The sequence below is a fragment of the Tachyglossus aculeatus genome, chromosome X1 (assembly GCF_015852505.1).
Source record: "Tachyglossus aculeatus isolate mTacAcu1 chromosome X1, mTacAcu1.pri, whole genome shotgun sequence".
NCBI lineage: Eukaryota > Metazoa > Chordata > Mammalia > Monotremata > Tachyglossidae > Tachyglossus > Tachyglossus aculeatus.
This window is the reverse complement of record NC_052101.1, coordinates 15,647,944-15,663,053: the sequence shown is the minus strand read 5'-3', so window position 1 is coordinate 15,663,053 and position 15,110 is coordinate 15,647,944. Positions and strand designations below refer to the sequence as shown.

The 15,110-nt window shown below is 41.9% G+C and overlaps 1 protein-coding gene across 1 annotated transcript in view; it reads left to right on the top strand.

The window, feature by feature from the left end:
* Positions 1 to 15,110, top strand: part of PRKD3 (protein kinase D3) — an 85,925-nt gene that overhangs the window by 25,054 nt on the left and 45,761 nt on the right. The window contains exons 3-4 of the mRNA XM_038772158.1: positions 7,422 to 7,560; positions 13,760 to 13,891. Of these exons, the coding sequence (XP_038628086.1) occupies positions 7,422 to 7,560; positions 13,760 to 13,891 (271 nt within the window). The remainder of the gene's footprint in view (positions 1 to 7,421; positions 7,561 to 13,759; positions 13,892 to 15,110) is intronic.

The window sequence follows — 15,110 nt, the reverse complement described above, 5'->3', positions numbered from 1 at the left end:
AAATACGATTGATTGATTGATTTTATTTTGTTAATATGTTTTGTTTTGCTGTCTTGTCTCCCCCTTCTAGACTGTGAGCCCGCTGCTGGGTAGGGACTGTCTCTATATGTTGCCAATTTGTACTTCCCAAGCGCTTAGTACAGTGCTCTGCACACAGTAAGCACTCAATAAATACGATTGAATGAATGAATGAATGATGTCGGGCTGGCACCCACCCAACATCAATCACCACGGATGCAAAAATGTGTGAGGGATACCACGGCGTGGGTATCTGTGGGTATGTGTATATATATATATTTGTATATATGTATATATATATATATATATATATACCTGTATATATGTATATATGCTTTTACATATTTATTACTCTATTTATTTATTTTACTTGTACATATCTAGTCTATTTTATTTTGTTAGTATGTTTGGTCTTGTTCTCTGTCTCCCCCTTCTAGACTGTGAGCCCACTGTTGGGTAGGGAGTGCCTCTATATGTTGCCAGCTTGTACTTCCCAAGCGCTTAGTACAGTGCTCTGCACACAGTAAGCGCTCAATAAATACAATTGATTGATTGATTATATAGGCATGCCCACAAGGGCATATCTTGTATAATAATGGTGGTATTTGTTAAGCGCTTACTATGTGCAAAGCACTGTTCTAAGCGCTGTGGGGGAGATACAAGGTGATCACGTTCATTCATTCATTCATTCAGTCGTATTTATTGAGTGCTTACTGTGTGCAGAGCACTGGACTAAGCGCTTGGGAAGGACAAGTTGGCAACATATAGGGACGGTCCCTACCCAACAGCGGGCTCACAGTCTAGAAGCGGGAGATAGACAACAAAACAAAACATATTACCAAAATAAAAGAAATAGAATAGCAAATATATACAAGTAAAATAGAGTAATAAATCTGTACAAACATATAGACAGGTGCTGTGGGGAGGGGAAGGAGATAAGGCGGGGGGGGCAACAAAACAAAACATATTACCAAAATAAAAGAAATAGAATAGCAAATATATACAAGTAAAATAGAGTAATAAATCTGTACAAACATATAGACAGGTGCTGTGGGGAGGGGAAGGAGGTAGGGCAGGGAAGATGGGGATGATGATGGTATTTGTTAAGTGCTTACTATGTGCAAAGCACTGTTCTAAGCACTGGGGAGGTTACAAGGTGATCAGGTTGTCCCACGGGGGACTTACAGTTTTAATCCCCATTGTACAGATGGGGTAACTGATGGGGAGGGAGAGGAAGGAGGGGGCTCAGTCTGGGAAGGCCTCCTTGGGGCTCACAGTCTGAATCCCCACTTTACAGATGAGGTACCTGAGGCCCAGAGAAGTTAAGTGACTTGCCCAAGGTCACACAGCTGACAAGTGGCGGAGCCGGGATTCGAACCCGTGACCTCTGACTCCCAAGCCCACGCTCTTCCCACTGAGCCACGTGTCTGTCCCTGGGGAAAACGCCCTAGTTTCAGAGACCCAAAGGGTCAGTAAAACCGAAAGTGGCCGGGGGGGTGATGGAGCCTCCAGTTAGGAATGACAATTGATAATTGTAGTGACTTTTATAGTGCCCCCCATACTCTCTCATTTCTGTCATTTATGCTTCTTCTGCAGGGGCATGGAGGGCAACAAATGAGTAGGAGGGCAGGGGTGCAGGGAAGGGAAAGTTTTTTACTTTATCTTTAAAGAGAAAAAACATCTTTTTTTCCAGTTGATAGAGAGAGAGAACTATTATACATGGCTAGGAACCAGCTGAAGCAAGAATTCATCCCACTCTGGAGGTAGTACCAACACCTTCAAACAGGCATTAAAGGAAATAAGTTAATAAACACTATAGGACACAATGATATGTTAAGTACTGTCTTGCTTTAGGACAGCCCGCATTTTTGCGTTTGTTCTAATTCATCACAGCAGGTCAACTCAGCAGTTCAACTCGTGGATCAGGTGGCGCTTTCTAATTCTCCCATTTGGAGATTTCTCAACATATCTGTATTTGACTCTGACATTAGTCTGCCATTTGAGGTTTAGGCAAAGCCTCCGATTCTCGGGCTCCACCTGAAGAGAAGGATATTGTTTAACACCTATGTAATAAATAATAATAATGATGGCATTTGTTAAGCGCTTACTATGTGCAAAGCAGTGTTCTAAGCGCTGGGGAGGTTACAGTGTGATCAGGTTGTCATTGTCTTAATCCCCATTTTACAGATGAGGGAACTGAGGCTCAGAGAAGTGACGTGACTTGCCCAAAGTCACACAGCTGACAATTGGCAGAGCCGGGATTCGAACCCATGACCTCTGACTCCCAAGCCCGGGCTCTTTCCACCGAGCCACGCTGCTGCTCTACTTCTGTACTTTGGGAATCTTGTGAAACTTGGTGAAGTGTTTCATGAAATGTTCTGGAAATCATCTGTAAAATATATTTTAACATTTTAAAATACTTCAATTACACGGGATGTTTTAACTGTAAACGTATTTCTCGTTTTTTACTCAGTTATGGTAAAATATAAACAACCAAGACCAAGTGGCAAGTCTGGGAAGCTCGGGGGGAAAGGAAAAAGAGATGTTAACTACGTTCACTTACAGATGGTTTTGATTTCCATGTTTGCCAAATTCATCTTTGAATTTGTACTTGTACTTCCCAAGCGCTTAGTCCAGTGCTCTGCACACAGTAAGCGCTCAATAAATACGATTTGAATGAATGAGTGAATGAATTGTTAAATCAACACTGATTTTGTTTATAGTAAAGAGGGGCTTTTGAGTTTGAGTACAGGAAAACACACAATTCTATCGAGAAAAAAATCAGATAATTGTACATTACTTAAAGCCCCAATTAAAATAGTGGGACTAAGTGAAAAATTTTAAAATTAGAAGACAGGATATCAGTCTTTAGTGGGAGATGGAAGAAAATGGGGGAAAGAAAAGATGATGTGGCATTTAAACCAACCACGGGCTGGGAAATACCAGGAACATCCCAGATGGAATGAGATAATATATGTGAGGTAATGAACTTTAAGGCTACACTGTATATTAATAGGTTTTATTTGCAGAACTTTTTTTCCTATGGACCCCCATTTGCCTTTCTAAAAGTAATTCATTAATCCTCACAGTTGTCTTTTATAGGGGACTGATGTTGTTATTTTTGAATTACGGTAGAGAAAGATTTTGGACAATTAATGATCCAACTTGGTGGTAAGCCAGAATCCTCCTTTTGCTGTTTTAGTGCATCTTACTAAGTGATCCCAATGCTCCCATATATATGTAAACAGGTTTCTCCAACTGATTTCTTTTAACTGGCAGGCTATGAAGCTATTTAGTTAAATATTGTAGAACAAAACATAAATCCAGTCTTCTCAGTTTGCTTTCAGGAAATGTAGTAATATCCGATATGGTCAGTAAAGGGCCAGGCAGCTGATATCATTGAACATCAGGGTTTTAATAATAATCCTAAGGAACCAAAGCAACCCTCAAGCTATTTTGGGTTCCCTTATAACATTTCTAGGAGCTACAGAAGAGGAGATGAGTGGAGGAGGGGTAAAATGTCTCCAGTTATTTTCAAATTATTACATTTGATTAAATTATTAAACCATATGTTTAGAAAGCGTTACTGTGGAGATTGCTGTGGCTTTAAACTAGAAAGAATTTGTGGTATAATCAGTCAGAGTCTCCAGGTGCAACAGGACGATGAGTTTCGGTCCAAACACAAAGGCTCAGGGCCGGGAACTTTGTGAAATTGATTATAGAGCTGGTGGTTTATTTTATTTCTAAAATAATCTACCTAAGAGTAGTTTTCTTAGCTTCAGAATGTAGGTTATTTTATTAAAATTCAAAACCTATTTCTGATAAATATGATGTAAAATCACCTAGCAGATACTTAGAAAGCTTTAAATCCTACTCTTCAGTCTGAGTTCCATTTGACATCGTTATAGACCATTATAATAACAAAATAAGCACTGATTCAAAATTCAGCCTTAATCCGCTGTGCTAAGAGCATTCTAAAATATGGTAGAGTCTGAGGGTAGAGCATGTTAAAAGCATAATAATATGTTAAAAAGCATAATAGGCTTTCAAATAATGAAAGCATATTATGAAATACAACTGAAACAGAATCTTTCACATTAGGAGGGCAAGTCAATCCTACCTACAAAATTAATCTCTTGTAGAAGTGCACATAGCGATGTGTAAATAAAATGATATTGTTTATTTTTAGAATTTTCCAGGTTTTATAGCAAGGAAGGATCGGGAAGGGAGAGTACTGAAAACATGTGAAAGAAAAGCCTGGAGATAAATGAGACAGTCTCAGATATGGGTTCTTTTTATTTTTTATTTTTTTTTAGTGAGTGAAAAGAGTGACAAGAGGCAAGAAACAGGACCCTCCATCTGACATGAAGGAGAGGGGCATCCTATATATCCTTTTTCCTTTCCATTATTTAAACTCTCCAGGGAGGCTACTTGTTGGAAGGGGAGACCCAGAATCCCTAGGGAAGCAGGAACTCCAAACAGGAATTTCTGAATCATTTTATCTGTAGTTATCCAGTGCAAGAATGGGATTATCCAGGGATGGGAAGAGCAAGTGCCTCGTTTCAAAGAGCCCCCTGCTCCCTTTTCCACATGCACAGCTTCTCCGAACCTCAACTTTTATTGCTGTTGATGGTTTTCTTCTTGATAAGGGTGGAAGAACCTCTCAATTTCCTCTCTCCCTCTTTCTCCCGCTCCCCTCAGCCCTTCCTCCCTCTTAACCCATTCTCCTTCTCCATCCACTTTCCCTCTCCACCCTCTCTCCCTCTCCTCACTCTTGTGTTTACATAATGGTGGGAAAACAATATTTTCATCATTTTAATCAAAGGAGAATGTTCGACTCTCTGGTCAGTCTCTTTTTTCTTGTGCGATGGTTTTGTCACTTCTAGTCAAGATATTTACTGTACGGGACAGCATGCAAAAGACTAAGTCTTCTGGAGAGGCATGTATACACCAGAAAACTTTTGAGTTTTCTGGCTGAACCTGGATATGAGAGATGTTTTTACTATTTATTAGTTCTAGCCTCCATATTTGAAGCAAAAATCTAATCTTCTCTGAACTAGCTACTATTTTTCTTTTTGTAGATGGTTGCTAAAGTTTAAACAAGCCCAGCAGATAAAGATTTACTAGCCCAGATTATTTTATAATTATCAGATGCCCTCCTAAGAAGCTACAGAAGCTTCTGCATAACTTTTTAAAAATAATACTCTTTATCTTGGTACTAGATTGCCATAAATATACACTTGTTTTAGATTTGTGGACCTGTGCCTACTTGCAAGGCTGTTTAATCTCATTTGTGTATCTAATTATTCAGTAATCTTTAAAATCTGTTTTTCAAATCATGAAGCGACTGCGCTGATGGTTTTATTTGATCCTTTTAGCATTTTAAGTGTCTTTTTTTGATATGTGTAGTTTATTAAAAAACATTCCCTCCCCACCCCTCCCCATTATGCATTAATCGATCAATTGTATTTCTCGAATGTTTACTATCAGTCGATAATTATTGAGGCCTTAATCTGTTCAGAACACTGAACTAAGCACTTTAGAGAGTGCAATAGAGCAAGTAGACACATTCCCTGCCTGGAAGGAGCTTAACATCTAGCAGGGGAGACAGACACTAAAATAAATTAAAGGTCAGAGGAAGCAGAGAGTTTAAAGAGTTATAAACAAGTACTTGGGGGAAGAGCGGGTGTGGTAAATAACGAAGTACAGCGGTGATGCAAGAAGTGTTGAAGTGGTTATAGAGGGGGTTATAGTGGGGAGATGAGAGATATATCATCGAAGCCTCCTGGAAAAAATGGGATTTTTAATAGGGCTTTGAAGATGAGGCGACTAGTGCTCTGCCAGATGAAGGGAGGGAGGGAGGGCCTGGGCAAAAGAGGTCGATGGCGAGAAAGACGAGAATGAGGCCCAGTGTGTAGCGAAAGGAACATCAGCGTGTGGTTTGGGTTGTAGGGCTAGAGAGTGAAGATAAGTAGAAGGGAAAGAGATGATTGAGTGCCTTAAAGCCAATGGGCTGGTGGTTCTGCTTTATGCTGAGAGGAATGGGCTGCCAGTGGAGGTTTTTGAGGAGTGGGGAGTATGCAGAACAATTTTTTAGAAAAATTCTCTGGGCAGCAGAGTGACTGTGGAGAGGGGAGAGGCCGAAGACCTGGCGGGGAAGGGTCTCCGAGGAGGCTGATGTGCTCATTGAGTTGGGCTATGACAAGGGCTTGAGGCATTGTGGTGACAGTTTGGATGGAGAGAAGGGAGATGTTGTGAAGCAAGACCTGACAGGATTTGGTGACTGACTGAATATCTGGGGTGAAAGAAGAGTTAAGACTAATGCCTAGGGTGTGGGCTTGAGAGACAGGAAGAAGGTGGGGTCATCAGCAGGGATGGGAAAGTCAGAGGGGATAAAGAATTTGGGAGGAAAGAGGAGTTCCGTTTTGGACATGTTGACCTTGAGATGCTGGTAGGACATCCATGTAGAGATGTCCTGGAGGCAGGAGGAAATACGAGATTGCAAAAAAAGAAGTCCAGTGCTGAAGAGGTGGTAATAATTCTGGTATCCGTTAAGCGCTCTCTATGTGCCAGGCTGCTGTACGAAGGGTTGAGGTGGATACAAGCAAATTGGGTTGGGCACAGTCCTGGCCCACATGGGCCTTACTGTCTTAATCCCCATTTTACAGATGAGATAACTGAGACAAAGAGAAGGGTCAAATAGCAGACATGTGGCGGGGCTGAGATTAGAACCCACATCCTCCTACTCCCAGGTCCATGCTCTCTCCTCTAGGCCACGCTCCTTGGTCTGATCTCCGTAGAAATACGTGGTTACCCTGCTCCTTATAATAACCCAGGGCCAACCCATCTGCAGCGGTTCTCCCCTTCTGTTCTGGCTCAATGCGGTGAAAAGCTAGGTAACGTACGCACCGTGGCTAAGCTTCTCCCTGCGGTGGCAGGACCGCCGACTGAAGAGGATGGGAAGGAAGAGGAGGGAGGACCCGGCAAGGAGTGGCAAACTTTTCCCACCATCCCAGCCCCGAAGATGGCAGGTCCCCGGGAGCGGGGTCTGTCGTGAGTTCAGTCGGTTGCTCCTCGCGCTGCCTCAGCCGGGGAATGCTTGGCTGTCTGTCAGTTGACTCCTTGGAATCAAAGCGGACCGACCGAAGCTAGTTCCGTGCAAATGTTCCGTCTTCCTTTGAGAGATTCGATACCGTTTATTTCAGTAAAACCCCATTTCAAAATAACTGCTGATTTCATTGGGAACCTGTTTTTAAAGTTGAATGTGTTTCATTTCAATATTGCCTGTCTTGGAAGTGTTTTACTAGAAGATTTTCAACACTAAAACTGTTACATGAAATTGAAAATGCTGTTTGTGTGACGTGAAAACTATGCATATTCTAACAAATAACTTTTTCCTGCAGTTCCCAGAGTGTGGTTTCTTTGGCATGTATGACAAAATCCTCCTCTTTCGCCACGATCTGAACTCAGAAAATATTTTGCAGCGGATTACCTCAGCAGAAGAGATTCATGAAGGAGACCTAGTGGAAGTTGTTCTTTCAGGTAACTGAAATACAAAAAAGTTCTTGGTTTTGCTCCCTTTTCTCTCAACAGATAGGTCCCACATATGTATAGTCCTCCACTAGTTGATAAAGTTAGACAGCCCTTGCTCTTTAGTGGCATTTTGCCATCCGTAGTAACTATTGCCAGGTGATTTTTCACTCTTTGGCAGTTTTACTAGAGAAATGTTTCTTTTTAATATGTCTGCTGAATCCTGTATAGTAGGATGAGAGCTGAAATGGGTTTTGAGAATATTCCTGAATTCATCGTCAAATGCAGGAAAAAAATATAGAATAAGGGTTGAGGTTGGTCGTACTGAGCAACTGTTGTGACTGCTTCATAAGCAGAGTATAGATTTTTCTGGTTTGAAAAAATACCTATCCATATCTTTGTATTCAGATTAAAATCATGTGTAAATTTCAAGCATTGTGTTATTTTTATGTCACATTCAACGGCATTAACGTGGCAAGTATTTTTTCAGTAATATTACTCTTTTCTGGTTTGACCAATACCTAAGCAAAATTTGACATCGCAGCTAATTGTTGGCCCACGAGGGATATTCGGGTAGTTATGCTGAAGCAAAAAATCATTCCAAGACTTAATACCTGTCTTGGTTTTGAGGTGAAGGTAGAGTCGACCCATCAATAGTATTTATTGAGCTCTTACTGTGTGCGGAGCACTCTACCAAGCAAGTGCTTGGGAGAGTGCAATATAGTTATCATCAGTAGTGATATTTATTGAGCGTTTACTGTGAGCAGAGCACTGTACTAAGCACTTTGGAGTGTGCTAGACTGTAAGTTAAGTTCATTGTGGGCAGGAAATGTGTCTATTGTAATATTGTACTCTCCCAAGCTCTTAGTACAGTGCTCTGCAAATAATAAGTGCTCAGTAAATATGATTGACTGACTGACTAAATACAACAGAGTTGCCAGACACATTCTCTGCTCATATGTGCTTACAGTCTAGAAGAGGAGAAAGAAAATTATAAACAGACAGAAGAAGAGAAAGGAAAAATGGATATGTAGAGGAGTAAGTGTTTAAACAGAGTATGTAAGTTGACCCCTTCTGGACTCCAAGCTCATTGTGGGCAGGGAATGTTTCTACCAACTCTGTTGTATTGTACTCTCCCAAGTGCTAGGTACAGTGCTCGGCGCACAGTAAGCGCTCAATAAATGCCATTGATCTGTGAAAAAGTTCTGCGGGCATATAGATGCATAATTAACACAGTAGTACTGAGGAAGTAAAAGGAGGATATAACTTGGGGAGAACCAAAATTAACTGGGGAAGATTTCTTGGAGAGATGTGATTTTAGAAGGACTTTGTAAATGAGGAATGTTGGTGGACTGGCAGATTTGAAGGGGGAGAGAGTTTCAGGCAGGAGGAAAGGCATGATTAAGGAGTCCAAGATAGGAGAGATCAATCAATCAATCAATCGTATTTATTGAGCGCTTACTGTGTGCAGAGCACTGTACTAAGCGCTTGGGAAGTACGAGTCGGCAACACATAGAGACAGTCGCTACCCAACAGCGGGCTCACAGTCTAGAAGGGGGAGACAGAGAACAAAACCAAACATACTAACAAAATAAAATAAATAGAATAGATATGTACAAGTAAGATAAATAAATAAATAGAGTAATAAATATGTAAAAAAAAAAAGGAGAGATGAGAAAAAAAGACGGTGAATAGAGTAACTTAAGAGGAGTGGAGAGTGCAAGGTGGGTGTAGTGGAAGAAGATAGTTGCTGAGTAAGAGGGGTAGGGCTAATGGAATGCCTTGAGTGACTTTGGGCAAGTCACTTAACTTCTCTGTGCCTCAGTTACCTCATCTGTGAAATGGGGATTAAGATTGTGAGCCCCCCATGGGACAACCTGATCACCGTGCAACCTCTCAGCACTTAGAACAGTGTTTTGCACATAGTAAGTGCTTAAATTATTATCATTATTATTATTATTAATGGAGCAGAAGTTTCTGCTTGATGCAGAATGAAGACGGGACTGGAGAGGGGAGAACCTGAACACAGTGAGACCAGAGAGGAAGCTGATTCAGTCAGTCAAGCTACGATATGACAGTTGCCTGGCGTAGTGAATATTTGAATAGAGAGGGAAGGTGAATCAACAGGATTTGGGGGAGGAGGAGGAGAAGGGGAGGGGGGTAGAGAGAGAGAAAGAGAGAGATCGACGATAACACCAACGTGGAGGGCTTCAGTGTGGAGAGAATGGTAACGTCAGTAGCGATGGAAAAGTTAGGTGGAGGGGAGGATTCGGAAGGGAAGATGGTTTTTAAGACAGTGAGCTTAAGATGCCAGCGGGGCGTCCGTGTAGAGATGTTCTGGAGGCAGAAGGAAATGCGACTGTAGAGGAGTTGAAAATCTGGGGTTGGCAAGATAGATTTAGAAGTCATCTGTATAGAGGTGGTAGTTGAAGCCGTGGAAGCAAATGACCTCCCCCAAGGAGTGAATGGAAAATGAGAGAGAAGGGAACCGAGAACAGAGTCTTAAAGGACACCCACCGGGAAAAAGAGACAGAGAAAAGGCTGGCAAAAGAGATGGAAAAGAAGTGGCGAGAAGAGAACCGTGTCAGTGAAATCAAGATGGTTTTCCAGGTCTGCGGCATCAAAAGCAGTCAGGGGGTCAAGGAAGATTCAAGCGCTTAGTACAGTGCTCTGCACACAGTAAGCGCTCAGTAAATACGATTGAATTAGGATAGAGTAGAAACCGTTAAATTTGGAAAGGAGGGGGTCATGGGTGTGTCTGGAGAGAGGGTTCTCAGTGGAGTGAAGTGGCCGCGAACCAGTTTGTCGAGGGCCAGGAAGGGAGTGGGAGGAGAGGAAGTGGAGTTAGTGGATATACGCAACTCGTTCCAGGAGTTTGGACAGGCATAGGAGGTGGGAGATGGCAGTAGCTAGAGGAAGACGGAAGCATGTTTGAATCAATCAATCGGGTATTTATTGAGCACTTATAAGGTGCAGGGCACTGTACTAAGCACTTGGGAAAGTACAGTATAATAGTTAGTAGACATTCCCTGCCCATAAAAAGCTTACAGTCTAGAGGGGGAGATGGACATTACTATCAATAAATAATTTATAATGTATAATTTGAAGAAATGTACATAAGTACTGTGGGCTTGGGGGTGGGGAGAATATCAGATGTCCAGAAGTCACAGCTCAGAGCGCCTAGACGATGCAGAAGGGAGAGCAAACTGGGGAAAAAGAGGGCTTAACCAGAGAAAGCTTCTTGGAGGAGACGTAACCTTAATATTGTTATTTGAAGGCAGGGGAATCGGAGACATCAGAGAGTGAGCAATTAAAGATGGAAGACAGAGGAGTAAGCACAGGTGCTCACTGGCAGGTGAAGCGGGGTGAGGTCAGAAGCAGAGATAGAGCAGATTTTGGGAAGCAGGTGGGAGATCGGCTTTTGAGAGAAGGCTGGAAGAGAGGATTTAGATGAAGGACATGAGACATGAGCAAAACGCTGACACAGGTGATAAGCAAAAACCATATGGCTGATGCCAGTTACCTAAGGATTCTCCAGACTCCTACAGAGTGTGGTAAAGTGGAATTCATTAAGAAAAAAGTACGTAAATGACATTCTATTGATAGACTAGAATATTGAGTGTTTAGTAGGATAGACTTTGTTGACCGTGGCAGTATTTGTAATGGATTTGTAAATCAATCAATCAATGGTATTTATTGAGTGCTTACTGTGTGCTGAAGACTGTACTAAGTGGTTGGGGGAGAGTCGAGTATAGCAGAGTTTGGTAGACACGTTCCCACGTTCTAGACTGCTTGCAGTCTAGAAATCCATTTGGTCTTTGAAAATGTTTGGAAAAAACGTAACAAAGTATTTAAAATTCAATTTGGGGGAATATTTAGGGGTTTATTATGAATTTTAAGAAATGATTCCAGTAGCAGAAATGGGTTAAATTGGGTAAAACCCTGGAAACCTGTACCCTACTCAGAAGATGAGAGTTTCCATTACTGGTAGACACTCATTCCTGTGCCGTAGGGAGAGAGGTGAAGAAGAAACAGCAGCCTTCCCTCGGCAGGAAAGGGAGGTTCAAGATTCCAGCTCAGATGTTTCTGTGATTACTGTTTGAGAGGAAAAGGAAATCTCTGTTTTGGGTTTTGCAGCGCCATGGAGATGGAAGAGCCCGAGGGTGGTACCGACCACCTACGCAGAAAACAGACGGAAGGAGCCTTGGGTTTTAATGAGAGGAGGAGAAGGATCAATGGAGGGATTTAGAGTGAAACTGTTGTCCTCCTCAACTATTGGCTAGGCCACGGAGATCGTTACTAATGTCCCAAATGCTCGTTGTTCTCCTGAGCCAAATTGCAGCGAGCCCAGGGCAAAGAACTTGTATGTGGCTGGGAGTCAGGAGACCTGGCTTCTAGCCCAAGCGCTGCCACTGGTCTGCTCTGGGCCAGTTACTTAACCTCTCTGTGCCTCAGTTTCCTCATCTAGTACTCGTGGTGGGTAGGATACATGCTCTCCCACATAGATTTTGAGCCCTCCGTGGAAAAGAGACTGTGTCTGATCTAATTATCTTGAATATAGCCCGTTTCCTAGCATATTGTAAGCACTCAGTAGTTACCACTATTATTAGAGGAGAGTAGAGAGGAAGGAGAAAACAACCAATTAAGTGATAAGGAAATAAAGGGAGGAAAAAATGGGAGGGCCTTGCTATCCTGGGCAATTCTTAGGTTTTTAAACTACATTCATTCATTCAATCGTATTTATTGAGCGCTTACTGTGTGCAGAGCACTGTACTAAGCGCTTGGGAAGTACAAGTTGGCAACATGTAGAGATGGTCCCTACCCAACAGTGGGCTCACTGTCTAGCCCCTTCCTTCCTCTCCCCCTCGTCCCCCTCTCCATCCCCCCATCTTACCTCCTTCCCTTCCCCGCAGCACCTGTATCTATGTATATATGTTTGTACATATTTATTACTCTATTTATTTATTTTACTTGTACTTATCTATTCTATTTTATTTTGTTAGTGTGTTTGGTTTTGTTCTCTGTCTCCCCCTTTTAGACTGTGAGCCCACTGTTGGGTAGGGACTGTCTCTATATGTTGCCAACTTGTACTTCCCAAGCGCTTAGTACAGTGCTCTGCACACAGTAAGCACTCAATAAATACGATTGATTGATTAGAAGGGGGAGACAGAGAACAAAACATATTAACAAAATAAAATAAATAGAATAAATATGTACAAATAAAATAAATAGATAAATAGAGTAATAAAAACGTACAAACATATATACATATGTACAGGTGCTGTGGGGAGGGGAAGGAGGTGAGGAGGGGGAGAGGAAGGAAGGGGCTCAGTCTGGGAAGGCCTCCAGATATATATCATAGACGTTTGGTTTCTTGACTTTCTTTTCAGCATTTATAGCTTGCAGGAGGAGGGATTTCTTCCTTACAGAACTCCATGAACCTAGAAAATAGGAACCTAACTTTTATTTTTCTAATATAGTATATCTGTTGGAAAAACAAGGTTAGATGTTTGCTTTGGCCATTCACCGCATTTTTGAGGGAAAGTAATTCTCGCGAACATGCCAATCCGGCCCTTACAAAACCATAAAACCAGGGAGAAAGGGGTTGCCTTGAATGAGTGTTACCTCCGTATTCCCTGGATTTTTGTCATAGTAGAGCATCATAAAAACAAAAAATAACCTTATTTTTCAGCCGAGTTTAATAACTTGCTTTTGCAGTGTTGCAGTGCTTCCAGAAACAAGCACTGTCTGAATTGTGAGGTGTATCTCTATTAGAACAGTGCTTTGCACATAGTAAATGCTTAATACGTGCCATTATTATTATTATTATTATTATTATTAAGGCCATTACTGTGCCCTCTGGGACTCAGGGCATATCATCCAGTGGCAAGTGAATGCTTCCGAGTTTGGTCTAGGAGGCGGCCGGGTTAAGTCAGCAATTATTGTTGCCATCTAGCCTCCAAATTGAGCCAAACGTCGTTGAAACTCGTGGACTTTTTGCCCCAGGAACGGCTGATTCTACTCCTCGAGGAGGGAGGCAATTGTCTGGCCTGGGCCTGTTCTACAGGAAAGATCAGATTTAGCCAAAGTTCAAGCTGAAAGCCATTCGTCGGTGCCTTTTCCATCCGTCTTTCTGTATCCTGTTGTAGTGAAGCTTCGTTAATTTCATCGGAATGACCAAATGTCACGTATTTCCATATCTCTTTTTAAGCTTTGGCAACAGTAGAAGACTTCCAGATCCGTCCACACGCACTCTATGTGCATTCGTACAAAGCTCCTACTTTTTGTGACTATTGCGGTGAAATGCTTTGGGGATTGGTACGTCAAGGTCTAAAATGCGAAGGTACGTGTTCTGGATTTTTGTTACGTTGACAAACTGCAAGCATTTAAAATATAGTGTTGTAGACATTTTCCTTGGAGAATGTTTTTTAATAGGAGTCGATGCCGATTAGCTAATCTTTTTTATTTGAACTATGTGTAATTTACAGAATAGACATATTTACTGAAATTAAAAGCTCAGTTGAGTAATATGAAGTGGAGCATTCAGCTCCATTAATCTCATCTTCACCCTCTCTTCAATCCGTCAACAGTATTTGAGGTCCGTAATGCATTCATTCATTCATTCAATCGTATTTATTGAGCGCTTACTGTGTGCAGAGCACCGTACTAAGCACTTGGGAAGTCCAAGTTGGCAACATAATAGAGACGGTCCCCACCCAACAGTGGGCTCACAGTCTAGAAGTGGGGGGGACAGAGAACAAAACAAAACATATTAACAAAATAAAATAAGAATAAATATGTACAAGTAAAATAGAGTAATAAATACGTACAAACATATACATATATACAGGTGCTGTGGGGAAGGGAAGGAGGTAAGGCGGGGGGGATGGAGAGGGATGGATATTAATATTTAATTGAGTGCTTTATTCTTCCCTCCCCAATCAAAGCCTTACTGAAGACACATCTCCAAGATGCCTTCCCCAGTTAAGCCCTCATTTCCTTTTTCCCACTCCCTTCTGCTTCGCCCTGACGTATTCCCTTCATTCACCACCTGCACTTAAAATTTGCAGCTGTAGTTGCATGTGCCCACCCTGTTTGATTCACTCACTTGAGATCTATTCATTCAATTGTATTTATTGAGCGCTTACTGTGTGCAGAGCACCGGACTAAGCGCTTGGGAAGTACAAGTCGGCAACATAACAGAGACAGTCCCTACCCAAAAGCGGGCTCACAGTCTGGAAGATGTGTTGAGATTCAGTCTCACGTTCGGCATTAGCAACTGTACTGATGCTGCAATTATTTAGAAAATAAATATGCTGCACATATGGTGGAAGGGGGCATTTTAACCAGGTTCGTTCATTCATTCAATCGTATTCATTGAGCGCTTACTGTGTGCAGAGCACTGTACTAAGTGCTTGGGAAGTCCAAGTTGGCAGCATATAGAGACGGTCCCTACCCAACAGCGGGCTCACAGTCTAGAAGGGGGAGACAGACAACAAAACAAAACATATTAACAAAATAAAATAAATAGAATAAATATGTACAAGTAAAATAGAGTAATA